The sequence below is a fragment of the Staurois parvus genome, unplaced genomic scaffold, assembly GCF_062004578.1.
Source record: "Staurois parvus isolate SC_StPar_1 unplaced genomic scaffold, SC_StPar_1.0 ptg000697l, whole genome shotgun sequence".
Lineage (NCBI taxonomy): Eukaryota > Metazoa > Chordata > Amphibia > Anura > Ranidae > Staurois > Staurois parvus.
The window spans coordinates 2,137,351-2,159,611 of record NW_028318493.1 but is presented as its reverse complement, the minus strand read 5'-3'; the positions used below and the strand labels follow the sequence as shown (position 1 = coordinate 2,159,611).

At 40.1% G+C, this 22,261-nt stretch overlaps 1 protein-coding gene across 12 annotated transcripts in view; it reads right to left on the bottom strand.

Annotated features, from left to right (window-relative positions):
- The window catches only part of ABLIM1 (actin binding LIM protein 1), a 419,225-nt gene that overhangs the window by 32,017 nt on the left and 364,947 nt on the right, over positions 1-22,261 (bottom strand). For 8 of the 12 annotated variants that reach the window (XM_089653044.1, XM_089653039.1, XM_089653047.1 and 5 more), the window contains 3 exons: positions 20,110-20,229; positions 12,187-12,291; positions 2,885-2,932 (listed from right to left, as the gene is read on the bottom strand). In XM_089653044.1, the coding sequence (XP_089509170.1) occupies positions 2,885-2,932; positions 12,187-12,291; positions 20,110-20,229 (273 nt within the window). The remainder of the gene's footprint in view (positions 1-2,884; positions 2,933-12,186; positions 12,292-20,109; positions 20,230-22,261) is intronic. The other 4 variants (XM_089653046.1, XM_089653048.1, XM_089653045.1 and 1 more) reach the window with 3 other exon arrangements.

Here is a 22,261-nt window from a genome sequence, read left to right as displayed (position 1 = left end):
CTAAATATTTTTCAAGAAGTTTAAACTCAAATATATTCCTACCCAAAAGTAAATAAAAAAAGTTTATTTATTTATATATATATATATATATATATATATATATATATATATATATATACACACAAAGAGATGATTTTTTTTTTAATTTTCTGCGCCACCTCTATTTCTATTTTTTCATCTTTGTTCACTCTACAGACATCTAGCCACAATCCTTGTCTCTGAAATTTTACGCAATCCTAATATTTCTCCACAGTCCTAGTTGAGGGTCCAGATTCCATAAAATCAGAAATTAAAAGCAGTTCTATTCTGGATTAGTTCATCCCCAAATGCCTTATTTTCTTAAAGGAATCAGCCAGTCTATCTCAGGATTTGTGTAGGCTTTTAAATATGTCACAACGCAGTCCATAAACACTTCCCACAAAGGTGACTGCAGGGAAGACACAAGGTCACCCTTTCTCCTGGCTCTGACCTATGACACTAACTGCTTCTACCTAAGTGACCCCACTTAAGAGAGGATCCCACTTGTTCCTGGTGCACAGTGACCCACAAAGCCTACAGTACCAAGACAGATCCAAGAGAGGCTCATGCACAAATCAGAACCGCCCAGAAAGTTAGAGGATTATAACGGATTAGTGGCAGAGGAGAAGGAGGGGGATCAGGCAGGAGCCCTAAACAGCTGACTGTGTGCTACTGATTGTAACATCCTTCCTGTGTGTCTTCTAAACTAACGATGCTGACAGATGCTGTATCTTCTGTAGGTGTGTGTGTGTATGAGTAATGACAGGAAAGGAAAAAAAGAAATAATGAATACATAAAGAAAGAAGGGAAACAAATGGAAGGGAAAACAAGGGAATGGAAAAGAAAGAAAAGGAAGGGAACGGAGAAGAAAGAAAAGTAAGGGAAGGGTCTACCAAGGAAAGAAGAAGGGAAGGAAAGGATGCGAACCTAAAGAAAGGGGAAAGGAAATGATAGGAACAGAGGAGAAGAGAAAGGAGAGGAGAGGAAAAGAACTAAAAGGAAAAAGAAAGGCAAAGGAAACGATAGGAACAGAGGAGAAGAGAAAGGAGAGGAGAAGAAAGGAGCTGAAAAGAAAAAGAAAGGAAATGAAAAGGAAGGCAAAGGAAATGATAAGAACAGAGAAGAGAAAGGAGAGGAGAGGAAAGGAACTGAAACGTAAAAGAGAGGAAAAGAAAAGGAAGGGAAAGGAAGAAAAATGAGGGGAAAGAAACGGAAGAAAGGGGAAGGGAAGAAAGGGGAAAGGAAGGGGAAGAAGAAAAAATGAGGTGAAGGAAAAGGAAGAAAGGGAAAGGGAAAGGAGGGGTAAGAGAGGGAAAGGGGAAAAAGGGAAAGAAACAGAAAAATAGGGGAAAAAGGCAAGGAAAAGGAAAGAAATGGAAGGAAAGAAGAAGGGAAGGGAGGGAAAGGAAAGTGGAAAGAAAAGCATAGAAAACAACAAAAATAGGAAAAGAACAGAAAGGATGCAAAGTAAAGAAGGAAGAAAAAGGAAAGGGGCTGAAAGGACAAAATTGCAAGGTAGGGAAGAAGGAAAGCAATGTAAGGGAAAGGTAGAGAAACAAAAGAAGTTGTAATGAATGAAGGGAAAGAAAGGAAAGGGAAAACAAGGAGAAGAAAGTTGTAAGGGAGGAAAAAGGAAAGAAGAACTGAAGGGGAAAGGACAGGACATCTGAATGTTGAATAAATACCCCTTTTAGTTGTAGTGTATCTCTATGTAGCTCTGGTGCTCTCTGGTGGTGATTTGTGATTTCACACACAGTACAGGACCCTGAAGCCCGATCTCAGATAAGAGAGCGATGGAGAGACGGAGGCGCGTTGTACATTATATATAAGTGTATTGGATGCATACACAGAAGTCTGATTTTCTGTCATTTGTCTTTAAAGGCCTGGTGTGTGCAGATGACACGTTTCTATTCTATTTCATTGTCTGTGTTATCCTTCTACTCTCCATCCATCTCTTTTCTTCCCTGATTTTTTTTTTGTGTGATAAAATGTAACAATGGAGAGAGGAGGATTCACAGGGACATGCTAAAGTATCCAGATTTTGTTTAGAGGTGTTAAAGAGTTGGAGTGCAGGAAATGAGAAGAACAGACTAAGCCAAGTGCCCAGAAGCGCTTTGTGGGAGTGAGGAAGCCAAGTACTTACTGAGAATATACGATGAGGCCGCGGGGTACATATCATGTTAGGAGGATGACACACACAACACACCATAAAACAAAATAAAACAAGACAATGTTACAGAGATATGAGATGGGATGGTAGAGCGTCATATTGTTACAGATAATTGGAGCTGCAGGGGACATTGATCAGTCTGTACGCATTCAGCGAGAAAGCACATGGAGGAATCTCCTGCTAAACCCAAATCTTTCTATGCTCAAGAAACCCAACCATCATCGATTAGTAGGATTTCTCACCAGGCTCCAATCAACAATTGAAACTAGCTCCAGTCACAATGAAATGACTGGTTGGTTTGGTTAAATTGGTTCTACCAGTGCAATGATTTGGGGATATTTTGGGCTAAATGTTACCCACTGAGTGCCGACGGCAGGAAATCCGCAGTCACACGCCCAAATTTAGGAATACCTGGTAAACCGTAAATAAAATTGTTATAAATTCTTTTTACTTGTCCATCTCCTTGGTGATGACAAGTGGGAGTTTCGGGAGAGGTGGGGGATCAGAAATACAAATTGAGGATCCACATTTTATTAAAAAAAATGCGACCATCCATTTTTAGGAAGCCAAATATTGGTTGCACTAAGCCACGCAGTGTTGGCGAGGTCACCGAGAACATGGACATGCAGAGGCCAGGCCGCGACCACACAGCAAAACAGGCAGAGAGAAGAATCCGCAATTCAGGGAAGACGTTACCGTGCTGTTTGTAGATGGGGGGCTTCCGGTACATGTTCACGCCTTGGTCTGCGGAAAGAGAGAAAGAATTTGTTAGCCGCCACTGGAAACTCCGAGAGGTGACAGGTTCACAGAGAAAATTCAACAATGCTGGCCTTCAAAGTCGGGATGAGAAAGTTGTTCTGCCACACTACACATAAAACAAACAGATGCCATCAAAACCGAAGAGACATTATCATATATTATCGGAAAAAAGACACAAGACAGATGGAGACACAGCAATGGTGACATGAAGCATGGAAGAACAGAACAGAAATGTATCAGTTTCTTCTTTGACAAACATTTAAGTATCAACTTGCAACTATTTCAAGAGACAAATGGAGCTGGAGGCAAAATACCATTTCAAAGGGCTTATGATAAAAGCATTTTTCTCCATTTATTTATCAAGTCATTTGATGTACTAATATTAAAGCCTTTTAGAAGTTCTATAAACACCTAGAATTTTTAGGGCTGTGCATTTTTGGGTACCCTTGTCCAAATGCGCAGAATGCAAAATGTAAAACACAATCGGAGTTACGGCTATGAAAAAAATTAGCTGAACCCCAATGCTGTAGCAGAGGTTTGTTAACGTGGTATTAAACCCAAAACCAAAAATGTGATTTACTGCCTCCTATTGATTACTAGAAATGGTGGCTGCATTCACTTTCTTTGGCTTTTGTTTTCCACTCTGTGTTCACCTGGTGATCAGGCTGGTAGCAAACTTTCTGTATTAGAGCAACCCCACTCTGGATGAAGAGCACCTTTGGACAGCAGCATTGTCAGTCTGTGGGGATGGAGGAGTGTCAGTACTAGTAGATTTAAATACACTAACAGATTGAAGCCAAACTTAAGCTAATCCTCTCTTGTATTAAAAGAGGTATAGACTCCAGAGAGAGATATCATTTCCCCCGGTACAAATCATTAGTAAGACCTCATCAGGAATATGCAGTTCAGTTTTGGGCACCAATTCACAAAAAGAACATTGGGGAACTGGAGAAAGTACAGAGAAGGGCAACAAAACTGATAAGAGGCATGCAGGAGATCAGCTATGAGGAAAGATTAGAGGAACTGAATTTATTCTCTCTTGAGAAGAGGAGATTAAGGGGGGATATGATCTCCATGTATAATACATAAGGGGGGATATGATCTCCATGTATAATACATAAGGGGGGATATGATCGCCATGTATAATATATAAGGGGGGATATGATCTCCATGTATAATACATAAGAGGGGATATGATCTCCATGTATAATACATAAGGGGGGATATGATCACCATGTATAATACATAAGGGGGGATATGATCTCCATGTATAATACATAAGGGGGATATGATCTCCATGTATAATACATAAGGGGGGATATGATCTCCATGTATAATACATAAGGGGGGATATGATCTCCATGTATAATACATAAGGGGGGATATGATCACCATGTATAATACATAAGGGGGGATATGATCTCCATGTATAATACATAAGGGGGGATATGATCTCCATGTATAATACATAAGGGGGGATATGATCTCCATGTATAATACATAAGGGGGATATGATCTCCATGTATAATACATAAGGGGGGATATGATCACCATGTATAATACATAAGGGGGGATATGATCTCCATGTATAATACATAAGGGGGGATATGATCTCCATGTATAATACATAAGGGGGATATGATCTCCATGTATAATACATAAGGGGGATATGATCTCCATGTATAATACATAAGGGGGGATATGATCTCCATGTATAATACATAAGGGGGGATATGATCACCATGTATAATACATAAGGGGGATATGATCTCCATGTATAATACATAAGGGGGGATATGATCTCCATGTATAATACATAAGGGGGGATATGATCTCCATGTATAATACATAAGGGGGGATATGATCTCCATGTATAATACATAAGGGGGGATATGATCAACATGTATAATACATAAGGGGGGGATATGATCTCTATGTATAATACATAAGGGGGGATATTATCTCCATGTATAATACATAAGGGGGGGATATGATCTCCATGTATAATACATAAGGGGTGATATGATCACCATGTACAATACATAAGGGGGGATATGATCACCATGTATAATACATAAGGGGGGATATGATCTCCATGTATAATACATAAGGGGGGATATGATCACCATGTATAATACATAAGGGGGATATGATCTCCATGTATAATACATAAGGGGGGATATGATCTCCATGTATAATACATAAGGGGATATGATCTCCATGTATAATACATAAGGGGGATATGATCTCCATGTATATTACATAAGGGGGATATGATCTCCATGTATATTACATAAGGGGGGATATTATCTCCATGTATAATACATAAGGGGGGATATTATCTCCATGTATAATACATAAGGGGGGGATATGATCTCCATGTATAATACATAAGGGGTGATATGATCACCATGTACAATACATAAGGGGGGATATGATCTCCATGTATAATACATAAGGGGGGATATGATCTCCATGTATAATACATAAGGGGATATGATCTCCATGTATAATACATAAGGGGGATATGATCTCCATGTATAATACATAAGGGGGGATATGATCTCCATGTATAATACATAAGGGGGATATGATCTCCATGTATATTACATAAGGGGGATATGATCTCCATGTATAATACATAAGGGGGGATATGATCTCCATGTATAATACATAAGGGGGATATGATCTCCATGTATAATACATAAGGGGGGATATGATCTCCATGTATAATACATAAGGGGATATGATCTCCATGTATAATACATAAGGGGGATATGATCTCCATGTATATTACATAAGGGGGATATGATCTCCATGTATAATACATAAGGGGGGATATGATCTCCATGTATAATACATAAGGGGGATATGATCTCCATGTATAATACATAAGGGGGGGATATGATCACCATGTATAATACATAAGGGGGGATATGATCTCCATGTATAAATACATCAGTAGTTCATATAGTGAACTCGGTGTAGAGTTATTCATCCTGAGGTCATCACAGAGGACAAGGGGCACACTTTACGTCTGGAGGAAAAGAAATGTAATCGCCAAACATGGAAAGGTTTCTTCACAGTAAGAGCTGTGAGAATGTGGAATAGACTCCCTCAAGAGTTGGTTCTGGCCAGCTCAGTGGATTGCTACAAAAAAGTCCTGGATTCTTTCTTAGATACACAGAATATAACTGGATATAACATTTATAGGTAAAGTTGATCCAGGGAATATCCGATTGCCTCTCGGGGGATCAGGAAGGAATTTTTTCCCAGCAGGAGCAAATTGGATCGTGCTTTGCTGAGTATTTTTTTGCCTTCCTCTGGATCAACTGTGGGTATAGGATTATAACTTTTTTTTTAATGGTTGAACTGGATGGACTGTTGTCTTTTTTCAGACAGACTAACTATGTAACTTTATAAGAAGTTACAGCTACAACAACAGTTTTTTTTCCTGTTGGGATAAAGGTTTCACATAAATAAAAAGCTGATTATTGTAAGCACCCGTCACTGGTAGATGGTTTGTCTCAACTCTGTAACTGGTACATTCTGCTGGACAGCTTGTTCTGTTGAAAAACAACAGACTTACTGACTGGATCACCAGATGAAAATAGAAGAAAAATGCCTAAAAAAACAAAACTAATGCAGCCATTGCATCTAGGAATTGGTAAACTGAAATATAATAAATGTTTGCTTTTGGGTTTAATAGCACTTTAATGGTGAAAAAAAATTGGAGTGGTGCTATCGGATGTATATTAACCCAGCGCTAAGAAAGTTTACACAGGAAAAATTATTTGATAAAACATCAAAAAAATAAAACAGTTGCATTTGAAAATAAACAAAGCTAACTATGTAAAGTGCAATGTATATACTATGTAGACAACTATGTACCTATATATATTAGGCAATACTATTGATGTAACTATGCAGAGTGACACCATTAAGCTGGTCATACATGTGGCAATTTGATGATGTAGTAGTGGTTTTGAATGACTACATGGGTTTTGAATTGCCCCGACGTAACACTGGAAGAAAAAAGTCCTTTTCACAAAATTGCCGTAGTGATCTCCTGATTTTAATTCTATTGCAATCCAACCTTTCAATAAACTGTATTAAAGGTACAGCAATTATCCCCTTTGCCCCTTTACCGTGACTTAACCCACCCATTCTTACACAGATGCATACACACAGCCATCAAAGTGAAGGTACGTATGCATCTGAGGAGGGAGAGGGTGGGTTTGGTTAGGTCAGGGTAAAGGGGCAAAAGGGATAAGTACACTTACTCCATATGGCTGTAAACTGACCGCTTGATTTCACCAATCGACCGAGTTCTGGTAGCCAATGGAAATTGTGGGTGGTAAATTGCTTTGTTTCCGGCAAATACTTGTATTAGTGTTTGTGGATTGAAAGGAGTTTAAATAGACTGACAATTGCCATTGGTATGTGAGGTCTATACATTGTTTAATACCGGACATTGCGGAAGTCATATTATACTTACAGTGGGGGTAAGTCCCTTCTCTTCACTTGTCCCTACAGGAATGCTTACAATCAGGATAACTTGTAGGTACAATGAATATCTCCTAAATGTGAACTGTTTAGGAGATATTCACATCGGCAATAGCCTATAACGACACTGCACTTGTTCAGGGCACACTGTATGCTGTTGAATGCAGAGCGCAGTGCCGTGGCCAGGGCTCCAGAATGCATGCGCGAGAGTGACGTCATCGTGGAGCCCACAAACCCAGAAGGAAGACCGGGTGAAGATGGAAGAGCTGGGGGATCAAAGACAGTGCTGCGCTGGTGGGCTCCATGTGCAAGTGTGTCATAATGTGATAGTATGCGGTGCATACTAGCACATTATGGCTTAGACCTTCAGGGGACCCATTTTCTTTTTTTGGGGGGGGCAGTTTACTTCTGATTTAAGGGAAGAACGGTGTGTGTGAACGCCCCAAAACACATTGACTTATTTAAATTATTGATCATTCAATAAACTAGCCTTCTGGACTCAATTACCAATGATATGACATCCTTGCACCCTCATCTGTTTGGGGGTGCTTTTATCCCATATCCCCTCATTTGACTTTTCCATCAAGATCAATAGCACAACTATCAGTCCCTCCAAAGCGCTGCACAAACTCTCGGTGCTATATAAATTCTGTCTAATAATGTATAAAAAAAATGTACCATTTGCCTACTGTATAACTTAAATATACAGCGGCAAAGCGGCCTCCCTGCGATGGATCACGTACCTAGTATGTGATTGGTGCGCTCGGGCAGGGGGTATGTGCGTGTGTGCCTGCTGGCCCAGCTGTGCTCTGATTTATTGCAGCATATGCCAATCACTGGGTCCCAGCCAATGACGGACTGCCGGGACACGGTGATTTAAAAGAAGAACGGTGCGTGTGAACCCCCCCAAAACATGTTGACTCATTTCAATTATTGATCACTCAATAAACTATCCTTCTGGACTCTATTACCAATGATGTGACATCTTTGCACCCTCATCTGTTTGGGGGTGCTTTTATCCCATATCCCCTCATTCAACTTTTCCATCAAGATCAATAGCACAACTATCAGTCCCTCCACTCATGCCAGTGTGCTTGGTATAATTCTGGACTCTGAACTTTGCTTCGGGCTGCACATCTAATCACTGTTCAAATCTTGCCAACTTCACCGCAGAAACATTTCCAAAGCATGCCCCTTTCTAACTAATGACCAAACTGTGAATTCACTCCCTTGTTATCTCTCCCCTTTGACTATTGCAACTCTCCTTGTTGGCCTACCTCTCCATAGACTAGCGCCCCTCCCCTTCAGTTTATCATGAATGCTGATGCCAGACGCATCCACCTTATCAGTTGCTCAGTGTTCACCACCCCTCTCTGCCATTCCTTTCATTGGCTTATTCTCACCCAACAAATAAAACTCAAATACTTACCACAACATACAAAGCCATCCACAACTCTGGCCAAAGCTACATCACTAACCTCATCTCAAAATATCACCCAAGCCACCCTCTTTGCCCATCCGAAGACCCCCTGCTCTCTAGCTCCCTTGTCCTCACCTCTCATGCTCACATCCAGGACTTCTCCAGAGCCTCTTCCATCCTCTGGACCTCCCTACCCCAACCTGCCCGGCTATCCCCTAATCTGCTCACCTTTATGTGATTCATGAAAACTCATCTGTCCAGGGAAGCCTATCCCATCTCCATCTAAAACTGAACTTTTTCTTTCCCCATCAACTCATCCCCAGTTATTATCTTTTGTATCACTTCTCCCACCCTTTCAGATTGTAAGCTCTCATGAGCCTAACCCTATTTAATTGTGTTGTAACTGTACGGTCTCCCTTTCTTTTGTAAAGTACTGTACAAACTGTTGGAGCTATATAAATCCTATATAATAATAATAATAATAGGAGCGGCCTAAACCAAGTGACTAATAAATAAGATGGTCACTCACAATTTTGGACATTAGGAGTCCTAGCACCCCCTATTCATGTACTCCATTTGCCACATGCATTCTTTATCCTGACTCTAACCCCAACCCACAGAAATAGACATTAACCCCAACCTAATCTCTGAAGCCAAGACTACACCTAGAGATATTCTTTAATCTAACTCTTATCCCAAATAAAAAGAAGAACATTTATTCTATTAAAACATAATTCTATCATGCCAAAAATGCCACTGATAAAACACTGACATTTCCCAAGAATAAATGGGCCACACACTGCTGATGACACGTGTTTCACCCAGAGCAGGGCCCTCTTTAACCCCCTTTTATTTGATTGTATTGTAACTGTCATCCTTTAGATTGCAATGTGATGCACAAACTGTCGGTGCTATATAAATCCTGTCTGATAATGTATAAAAAAATGTACCACTTGCCTACTGTACAACTCACATATACAGTGGAAAATCAGCCTCCATGCGATGGATCACGTACCTAGTATGTGATCTGAGCGCTCGGACAGGGGATATGTGCGTGCGCACCTGCCGGTCCGGCTGTGCTCTGATTCATTATATCATATGCCGATCACTGGGTCCCAGCCAATGACGCACTGCCGGGACCCGGTGATTGACACCTAACACAGCTCTGTCATTGTAAACAATACAGAGCTGTGTCCACTAACAGGGAATCTTGTTGTTTTTTTCATTTCCTGCTTAACAGGGAAAAAAAAACAACAAAATCCCTAGTAAAAGCAGCACATATTACACATAGTTAGGCACACAGGTAACCCCTTGATTGCCCTAGATGTTAACCCCTTGCAATCCAGTGTTATTAGTACACAGTGCATTTTATTCCCACTGTTCACTGTATTAATGTCACTGGTGAAGTCAGTGGCAGTCAGTTCCCCCCAGCATCAGATTGCCCGCCGCAGTTCTGTTATAGGTCACTGATCATCACCATTAGTAGTATTAAATAAATAAATACAAATTCCAGTATATATCCCATTGTTTGTAGATAAACCAATCAATATACACTTTTTGGGATTTTTTTTTTAAACCAAAGACATGTAGCAGAATATATTTTGGCCACCATTTATGAATACATTTTATTTATTTTTATTGGATATACTTTATAACAGAAAGTAAAAAATAATGTTTTGGGGTTTTTTTTCAAAGTTTTTGGTCTTTTTTTCGTTTATATCATAAAACATAAAAAACCCAGAGGTGATCAAATACCACCAAAAGAGAACTCTACTGGTGAGGAAAAAACCCCCATAAATTTTGTTTGGGTACAGCATTGCATGACTGCGCAATTGCCAGTTAAAATAACACAGTGCTGAATAGCCTGTCAGGAATAGTCTGGTATTTTCCAGAGGTCAAGCCTATACTTTGGACGAAACGCGTTGGAGTTGGTGACAAAAGGGATGTTGTGCTTTATTTAATAGCTTTTAAACATTGGTGACGTCATCAGTTTGTCCATTATTCTTGTGACATTTGTTTGTGAAGCAGGGATGCCAACAACCGGAGGACCAGGGAGTAGAGGGTGTTTAGGAGTGGAATGGATTACCAATGGTCCCATAAGCTGACATTCCCTACTAACCAAGCATTTGAAATGGAAACAACACCTAAAGCCAGTGATGCGTTGTAGTAGAGAAGAATCAACACAATCTCTATTGCAGTCTGTTCAGTTTATAGAGAATACTGCCATGTGATGGGTGGGCATACAGTAAGACGCACCAGGCATCACTTTGTCTGCATTAATAACAGGATGGAGCTAATCACCTCCACAGCTGTGCAAGGAACATATCCACGAACGTCCTCTTTGCTGCACCCATTTCTATGGCTCTCTGAACACACAACACTGTCTCTGCCCACTTGAGGGATTATATAGTCTTTTCACTGATTCTTTTCATATTAACTTGACGGAAACGATGTAAACAATGCAAAACCTTTAAATATTTGACTCTATAATTGTGATTATATACAGTATGTACATGTGCATGTAGATGTGATGCATATCTTGTTATGTGCATAGGATCCGCCTCCTGCTTTGCAGTGCCACACTGCCCAATTTGACATCACATAATCATATAATGTCAGAAGACTAAGTCTTCTGACATTATAATGGATCTTCAACAAAAAGGTGTCCACGAGCTCCAGTCAGCGACTTTGCCTAGGCTGAGATGAGGTCACCAGTCTGCTGCAGGCAGGAGAAAGCATTTCCTCAGTCTCCCCCCCCCCCCAGTGCCTGCCATCAGACTGAGGACTATTCGTTTTTACCTTGTTATTTTTTGGCCAGAGTTTTGTTTTCAATATTTTCCTATTCATTCAGACAGGAAAATTTAGAGTGTAGAGGCAGACTAATGCATTTATAATATTTCGGTGTAGGAGGAAGGACAGTGATGGACCTTGGCACTGAAAGAATTGGGGGCTGAGATATTTTTCAGTACTAATCAGCACTTGATCCTGCTAATTAAATTTCCAGTTCAAGGTGGAGTTATGCTTTAAACCTGTAGAAAGCCATGAATGCCATCTGTAAGTAGGTATGTCCTGTAAATGTTGGCTTTACAGATCAGATTACCTGTGGGATCTCCAACCAACCAACCAACCAACCAACCAACCAACCATTGCCTGGGCATTCTACAGCTTAAAGCAATTGTGTTTGCCCTAGAGCGGAACCCCCAGACACACAGCATGGCTCCCCAGCAAACAAGACAATGAACACAGAAACAGACGGATTCTCCTACAGTCTACACTCGGACAGGACGCAGACAGACACAGCACAACCTCCTACCTGGAATATGGAAATGTTTGGGGGCCTGAGCGTATGTAGGCGTTAGTGGGCGGCTGTCTGGCCGATAGGGGAGAGGGGAATTCCTGCCGCTGTTGGGCTCAGTGCCTCCAATGGAAAAATGTAGAATAAAAAAAAATGAAAAGAAATAAAAAAGAGAGAGCAGAACATAAGCGGCAGATTGAAAAGAAATCGTAACATAATGATACAGAGATCAAACAAGAAACCAAACTTTAATCCAGCAAGGAGGACAGTCAGAACACAAGTGACTCCATAGAAATATGAAGGGTCAGTTATCAATGGAAAGACAAGCGACCCAATCAGCACCATCATGGCATCCTGGGCATAGTGGAAAACTGGTTTGATTGTGTCAGTAGGGGGCTAATGTATATCACACAGTCATTCCCACTACAGAACTTTCCTACCGAGGTTGTACATATCAATGGTGGGCCGCAACAAAAACTTAAATACAGGAATAAAATAGAAGCACAAAGCGCTAGTAAACCTCAGACATGAAATATGAACAAAGCATATCCCTCTATAGTATGTACTTGTCTCAATCCAGAGCACTAAGTGTCATTTCTGTTTGCTGCCTCGTCCCACTGCTATAAGCATGAGTCACTTCTTATGAGTTTTCTTGACACCAAGAGAAAAATGGTGACAGGGAGGGCACAGCCTGTGATTGAAAGCTTCAGCTCTGTCCCTGTGTGCTGTGTGAAGGGGGTGTCTCCCTCCCCTCCAATCAGCTCTCCTCACTGATGTAAATTCAGCTTCCCACCCTCTGCTTTTCAGAGCTAAGAGATCCTGTATAAATTCTGCACATTGAATGAATGTAGGAGAAAAATATAGATGTAGATAAACAGGTACAACTTATGTAGGAGAATTTGTTCCATTTGTGTATCACCTGAGATCAGTCACTCACTGGGAATATGTAAGGGTTTACAACCACTTTAAGTGAAAAAGTCCATAATGATATTTATTTAAGATAGCTGAGGAAAATCCAATAGGTTTCAGGAGTTATGAAAGTCCTCCTTCAGGACTGAAAAAAATCTTCATTTGGAGAAGACAAGAGTAACAAATAAAATGCTGTTTTATTCATATTAGCTCCATTGGGAGCCCTGTGTCTCAGTTTAGTTCACAGACAAGCTTTTTCTCACCACCATAGCACATATATGTGGCAGCAGGGTGGAGGAGCCTTAATGCTCACCCGCTGTACATATACCTCCATGCAGGTCCAGGGTTGTGTGATGAGAATGCACTCCCAGTTCACTGACAGCTTTTGGACTCTGTGATTAGAAGCCAGCCGAAGGGCTCCCAATCATGTGACTGCTGTGGGAGCCAATCCCAGCCTTCATTGAGATGCCATCTCTACCTTCCAGCATGGACACCCACATAAAGGGCAGCTGGAAGGGGGTTAAGCAAGACACAAGGCTTCCAATGGACATATCAGCATTAAATTACACCATGTTTTTGATACTATTGTCTGGTCAAGATTTCAGACTTTTGACCCTTTCTAGCCTTGTAGAAGGGGTCTTTCACAACCCACTGAAACGCGTTGATCTTTCATAACCCACAAAAAGCGTTGGTTTTGCTTGGCAATCCTAAATAAAATATCATTCTGGACTGTTATACGTGGAGTACACTTCTATTCCTTATCCAATATTAATCTAAGGTCCATCTACAGGCAAATATAGCTTCCAGATGACTCCAATACAAAAGCTTTTAACCCTTTAAATACTCAATCAAGCAATCCAGCGCTCCTCACTACTTAAAGAATTACCGGGCAATGAAAACCTGACAGGAGTTCTGACACCTTGCCACTGTATTCAATACTAGAAAAAACAGTTTCGGCTTTGGATACATTTTAATACTGGTTCCTAAATATTCCAGCATGTGTTTGAACATCTCCTCTAAGTTCTGATCTATCCAGAGCAATCTTTCTATCAATCAGATTAGGACATAGCTGTGCTATTACAAACACATCATTGCTGGAAATCATCTAGTGGTGCACTCACAGAGTCCACATTAAATTTGACGGACATTTTATTACGTGTATGTGTTGTGTTAAGGCCATTGATTCTAAACATATTGTCAAAATGCACCGCAATCCACGAGAAACTGCGCCTACGCGATTCTGGACAATCCGGTGTACCACAACACACCCATGATTTTTTTGTGTGTTGAGGTAAGAGGCAGAAAAATGTGTGTTTTACTGCATGGTACTGTAACATAATACTGTAAATGAGCCATTAGGGGTTTTTTGAAGGGTCTATTCTTTGGTGCCCAACCTGTGGCCCTTCAGTGCTTGGTGCGTGGCTCTTAGACCCCAACAGTTTTTAAAGCAGACCTTCATTTAAAAGTGAAGGTTCTCCTCCTCACTCTAACAATATTGGTGTGTTTTTTCCCTGGGAGCTGCTGCATTTTTGTGACAGGTACTTGCTGCCACTTCCACAATTCTTGCCTAGGTGAGAATTATAAAAAAAAAATGTATCAGCTGCACCCCAATCTTAGTGCCTTTTGCTGTATTTGTTTGTAATCAACAAAATTACTGCATGCTGCAATGTCTCCACCTAAGAGCCAACCATCCCTGATGTGTTTCACCACTCCTGGCTTACTCACAAATATATCTCTTATCCTTGTAAGTCAGAAGTGGTGAAACACGTCAGGGATGGTTGGTTCCCAGGTGGAGACATTGCTTATGCAGTCATTTTGTTGATAAATAAATACGGTAAGAAGAGCTATCAATAAAATGACTGCACACAGCAATGTCTCCACCTTGGAACCAACCATCCCTGACGTGTTTCACCACTCCTGGCTTACTCAAAAGTATATCTCCTATCCTTGTAAGTGAGAAGTGGTGAAATGCATCAATGAAGGTTGGTTCCCAGGTGGAGACATGGTATTTTGCAGGGTATGCAGTTATTTTGTTGATAAATAAATATGGTAAGAGGAGCGATCAACAAAATGACTGCATACAGCAATGTCTCCACCTGAGAACCAACCATCCCTGATGTGTTTCACCACTCCTGGCTTACTCACAAATATATCTCCTATCCTTGTAAGTCAGAAGTGGTGAAACACATCAGGGATGGTTGGTTCCCAGGTGGAGACATTGCTGTATGAAGTCATTTTGTTGATAAATAAATACGGTAAGAAGAGCTATCAATAAAATGACTGCATACAGCAATGTCTCCACTTGGGAACCAACCATCCCTGACATGTTTCACCACTCCTGGCTTACTCAAAAGTATATCTCCTATCCTTGTAAGTAAGTCAGAAGTGGTGAAATGCATCAATGAAGGTTGGTTCCCAGGTGAAGACATTGCTGTATGCAGTTACTTTGTTGATAAATAAATACGGTAAGAAGAGCTATCAATAAAATGACTGCATACAGGTAATGTCTCCACCTGGGAACCAACCTTCCTTGACGCGTTTCATCACTCCTGCTTGCTTACAAGGATATCCCCTATCCTAGTGCGCAAGCCAGGAGTGGTGAAACAAGTCAACAAATGTTGCTTCCCAGGTGGAGACATTGCTGTATGAAGTCAATTTGCTGATAACTAATAAATACAGCAAGTGTAGCCATCAATAAAAGGACTACATATATCAATTACTCCGCCTGGGAACCAACCTTCCTTGATACGGTTCATCACTCCTGGCTTGCTCACAAGGATATCCCCTATCCTGGTGAGCAAGCTAGGAGTGATGAAACACGTCAAGGAAGGTTGGTTCCCAAGTGGAAAGACTGCTCCATGCAGTCATTTTCTTGAGAACCAATAAATACAGCAAGATGAGCTAAGTGTGAAGTGCTGCTGATACATTTTTGGGTATTTTTGATGGGTAGTGGAGATGAACTACAGTGGCTGGGACCCAGGTTGCCCATGTACATGAGGGGTGAGTCTTGAGCAAAGCAGTGGATTTGGGTATGTTTCTGGTAAGCGAGAATTACATCAACTTGGCCTGGTCCTTCACCCCTTCAGGAACTCAAGGCCAGGTCTCCCATCCAAGATGGAGTCCAAAGCCTGCCCATTTTTAAAACAGGACTGATGTTCTTCTCTAATAGTACATAAAACATTTATTTTGTAAAGCCAATATCAATAGCAATGATCTCTACTAGCCTCATGTACCATGTCCCTATTCACTCCCTAAATTCTGCTGCAAGTCTTTACTCTCCAAGCTTACCCTTAGAATGTCCCTAATCTCTGACCATCATTTCCTCTAGTGTGTCTTTGGTTTCTGGCATTATATATACTTAACCTTATGTGCAGCCCTTTGGTGATGTCCTGCTCCTTGTAAGTTGACAACCAATGCTCTTTACCCTGAGCTCAAGAATAATGAAGGCTACAAACCCTTGTACTGATCACAATGAGAAGCATATAGAAAAATGTATGTTCTCTCACCACATTTTGTCTTTCTGTTAAAAATGCTCAAAGCTGGTCAACTTTCCGATCCACTCCAAAGCAGTGAACTCCAAACCACAAACTATTTCATAGCAAATTACATTTATTGAAATACATAACTGACCATTTACAGAACTGGCTATCTAGCAGACACCGATGACAAATGTAAAATTATATAATTTATTATTAACTAGGTTTTTTAAATATCAGAGAAATAAATGTGTTTAGAGAAATTATATTATGGACTGAAGAGTATTACAGAGCTAAAAAAAAGAGGGCTACAAATAAAAATCATATATACAACAAAAATACTAATCTAGCTTTGTTTTATATTAAGGTAAGCTATATGGTAACATGTTTGTGGACAGCTGGCCATCACACCGATATAAGCTTGTTGGACATTCCAAAGCCAAGGCCATTAATAAGCAGTTACCCCCCCCCCCCCCCTTTGTGGCTATAACATCCTCCACTCTTCTGGGAAGGCTTTCTACAAAGGGAAGGTGTCTGTGGGAATTTGTACCCATTTTTGAGGTGAGGTATTAAATGTTGGATGAGAAGACTTCACTTCATAATCAGCATTCCAATTCATCCCAAATGTTTTCAGTAGGGTTGAGGTCAGGGCTCTAGGCAGGTCACTTGAGTTCCTCCAACCAAACTGGGCAAACCATGTTATTTTGGAGCAGAACAATAAAGGACCTTACCCAAACGGCTCCCACAAGGTTGGAAGAGCACAATTGTCTAAAATGTCTTTGCATACTATAGTATTAGGAGAAATCCTTCACTGGAAACAAAGGTACTGAGCTCAATCATTTGGAGGGGAGTCAACATACAGTACTTTTGGCCATAGAGATAAATGATGGTCAGTTGCCAACAAACTCTTGACTATATAGTGTAGGTGAAGGTAGACTGACTGAATCAAAAGGCACAGTGTGACATATAGCAACTCATCTGAACTAGTAGAGATACAATCACCCACTACTGTCTTTAGATGTATATAGCGACAGCAAATATAACTACATAAATGATATATTAAAATAATATTTTAATTTAATATTAAAATAATATTATAAAATAAATATATTATATATTAAATAATATTATAATTTTTAATTATAGGTATATAAAATATTTTTATATATATATATATATATATATATATATATATATATATATATATATATATATATATATAGTTTTTTTTATTTTCCTATTTTCCTTATTTTTTTTACATTGTTTAGAAATGATCATAATTACTATTTAGTGATAGGAAATATAGTTATTCATAAATTATAAATTGAATTATTAATAATAAATATATTTAATATTTAAATGATAAAAAATAATTTAAATATGAACGTGTGTGTGTGTATTACATTATGTCAATATCTTAAATTATTATAAATACTTTATATTGCCAGTAAATATAATTCTTCCGACAACATCAACAATCATTCAGAATAAGATGAAAGCACACACTCCAAACGACAACCGAAATCTCATTTTCACAGGATATTAGTAGACATTTGTGGAAAGTGTTCCAGGGCTTCAAACTGCAAAGTTTATTACAAAATATCTACTGAACGCCGAAAGACGTCCAGCTCACCATAAAAGATAAACGGCTCTATTCTTAAATACACAGTAAGCCACAGCGCATTGTGCAGAAATGTGCAAACCAACAACCATATCTGTGTGACCAGAGCGGTGATCTCACATCCCACATCAGTATGTGAAGAATGAATGTGATCTATGAATTAAGGACCGGTAATTCAAAATGGCAAAATCATTTCTAGGGCTGGAGAATTGATCAGAATAGAATTTCCAGCACACAGGTGACTTTGTGTTCCCTGTTCAGTATTAAAGGACACTGCAGGCAGATTCTGTAATCTAATAGGGAACTGATGGCAGACTGAAATGTGGACATAAGCAGAAGTTCTATTGATGTGTACATTGGAATTGTCTATTCACACATGTTCATGTCTATTAAAGGTGTAGCCTACCTGAAAATTAAGTGTAATTTCCGTCTATGCATTGCGGCAACGCCCATGTTACTGCAAGGTATGTTTCATGTGTTGACACATAATGGTGCCATTCATTTTACATAGCACCCCAACACACTAAGGCAATGTATTGCAACACCCCATTGTGCATTGTAGCAGAAGTCTTATGAAAAGACTGCTTTTAGTACATTTGTTATTGAGGTGACATAACATGTGTCAATGCACCACACAAATGCACCCTTAATAAATACACCCACATAGATAGAGTAAAAAAATGTGCGTTTATTAGTTTCGCCTTCAGGCCTGCAGAGCATTGCAACCATGATCAGGCTCTTTACAGGCTCATTTACACAAGCAGCGCTCTTTACTGCCCCTATGAAAAGCAATCTGTGGTGGATTGCTTTTCAAATATTAGTAGAGCAACAGCTGGTAGGCATACTGTTACCTTCTGAATGCCTTTTTTTATTATCCAATGAAGACCATTTTGTTTTTACTATGTAGCAATTGTGACAGTCTGTACTAACATGGTCTTTGGCCGTGTTAACCTGCAGCTTGGTGGTCAGTTGGAAAGTGAGGGGTAAAACTGCAGCTCAACAGCCTACTTTTAATTCCCCACGGTTGCCCATGTAAATCGGGCTTACAAGTCCCATCTGCCGCAGTGGAAGATAAGATTTGTAGGCAAAGTTTTTAACCAATCTCCGGCCTGGATGACATTGCACTACATTTAAAAGAAAGCAGAGCGCTGCCCCCTGCAGTTTAGGTACGGTAAATCCTAAATATGGGTGTAACATTAACATGAAACATGGTTCAAAAAGTGGACTATGCCTTTAAGGAGGGGGGATGGGCAGCAGCTGCATGCTTTCAGCCTATAGGAGAGGACATTAGACTTCCTTTAGCTTTGTATGAAGTACAATGAAGAAAATTTTACAGCATATACTTTTTTTTCTTTACAGGACGGTAATTTGTATTTTAGGATTACTGGCCCTTTAAATTCATTTGTAATTTACACATCTCCATTATAGGGTCATTCCACCTTTAATCTGACATTTCAGCATTTAATAGATGTTAGAGAGTTCAGCCCCCTAACAGTTTCATATATCTCTTGGAAGTTCCCAGCTCCGCCCACCTGCTGTATCTATTGTGAGGGGTTCCCACTCTCGCCACTGGATTCTTTATTAATTTTACATTATGGACAATGTAATGGGAGGAGCTAGAACACAGATGGGCGGGAATAGAGCCTGGAACCATAATCAGGATTTCTCAGAGTTTGAAAGAGATATAAAAAGCCAGCAGGTTGCTCGGCCCATCAAACACCACCGATTACTGAAATCCCACATTTAGGTGGAATGGCCCCTTAAGCATGCTGTTGATCAAACACACAAAAGGCGGTCATGACAAGCGGTGCGGCCACCGTGAAGCGTGCAGCAAGAGAGCGGCCTCCGAGCTCAGACACTGGACAGCCAACTTATTGGTTTCCCACCTGGAGAAGCCAATAACGCTACCGGCGTTGGCGTGACCGGTCCCCTTACCTTTGACATGAAGGATCGTGTGATGTCTGAAAGGGGAGTTGGGACGGGAGTCGCTGAGGGTGGAGCTGAAGCTGCCGGTGCGGGTGTACGAGAAGCGCTGCACACCAGTACACAACAGCTCTGGAAAGTTACAGGACGTAAGAAAGCCGGGAAATTACGGACAAACCAAAAAAAAAACAGACGGAAGGACAGAAAACAGAACAAAATAAGAGACAGATTCGGGAGGAATATGGAGGTTGCAAACTTTTTCTCAAATTAAGCAAAAAGTTATAGCCTGGAAGAGGAAAAGAACTTAAGACATTACAGGAACAAAAGGGTTAAAGCGGCAGCCTTGTTAACTCTGACAAAGACAATTTGAAGGTTTTAAAGAAGACCTTGTCCCTTGACCGTGTTAAATGTACACTATTTGTAGACAATGTCTCATTTCTATAAATTTCATGCATTGCCTGTGGAAGTGTGTATTCTGGAGCTGGCATGTCTGAGAAGCCTCAGGGCTATGAAACAATGGGGATTCAATATAATGCTACCGAGAAATTTAAAGGGGGACCCGTCAGTAACTTTACACATTTGCATTAATAAATCCCAGAAATGTCACAATATACGGCAACAGTATCATTTTCAGATCATCGTAAAAAAATAAGATTTTTGTACTTACCGTCACATCTTTTCCTTCAACTCCATTGAGGGACACAGGAATTCAGAAACAACCAGGTTATACTGCCGCTTACAAAAGGTTGGGACTAATGGTGAACTAAAGTTATATATGAACCGTAAACTCCCCCCCTTGTGTTTTTTGACTGGCTGTGGAGGCATGGAGGAGCTCAGTTATGAGGAAAGATTAGAGGAAGTGAATTTCTTCTCTCTTGAGAAGAGGATATTAAGGGGGGATATGATCTCCATGTATAATACATAAGGGGGAATATGATCTCCATGTATAATACATAAGGGGGGATATGATCACCATGTATAATACATAAGGGGGGATATGATCTCCATGTATAATACATAAGGGGGGATATGATCGCCATGTATAATACATAAGGGGGATATGATCTCCATGTATAATACATAAGGGGGGATATGATCACCATGTATAATACAGAAGGGGGGATATGATCTCCATGTATAATACATAAGGGGGGATATGATCTCCATGTATAATACATAAGGGGGGATATGATCTCCATGAATAATATATAAGGGGGGATATGATCTCCATGTATAATACATAAGGGGGGATATGATCTCCATGTATAATACATAAGGGGGATATGATCTCCATGTATAATACATAAGGGGGATATGATCTCCATGTATAATACATAAGGGGGGATATGATCTCCATGTATAATACATAAGGGGGATATGATCACCATGTATAATACATAAGGGGGGATATGATCTCCATGTATAATACATAAGGGGGGTATGATCTCCATGTATAATACATAAGGGGGGATATGATCTCCATGTATAATACATAAGGGGGATATGGTCTCCATGTATAATACATAAGGGGGGTATGATCTCCATGTATAATACACAAGGGGGGATATGATCTCCATGTATAATACATAAGGGGGGGATATGATCTCCATGTAAGTTACATAAGGGGTGATATTATCACCATGTATAATACATAAGGGGGGATATGATCTCCATGTATAATACATAAGGGGGGGGGGATATGATCTCCATGTATAATACATAAGGGGGGATATGATCTCCATGTATAATACATAAGGGGGGGATATGATCTCCATGTATAATACATAAGGGGAATATGATCTCCATGTATAATACATAAGGGGGGATATGATCTCCATGTATAATACATAAGGGGGGATATGATCTCCATGTATAATACATAAGGGGGGATATGATCTCCATGTATAATACATAAGGGGGGATATGATCTCCATGTATAATACATAAGGGGGGATATGATCTCCATGTATAATACATAAGGGGGGATATGATCACCATGTATAATACAGAAGGGGGGATATGATCTCCATGTATAATACATAAGGGGGGATATGATCTCCATGTATAATACATAAGGGGGGATATGATCTCGATGAATAATATATAAGGGGGGATATGATCTCCATGTATAATACATAAGGGGGATATGATCTCCATGTATAAT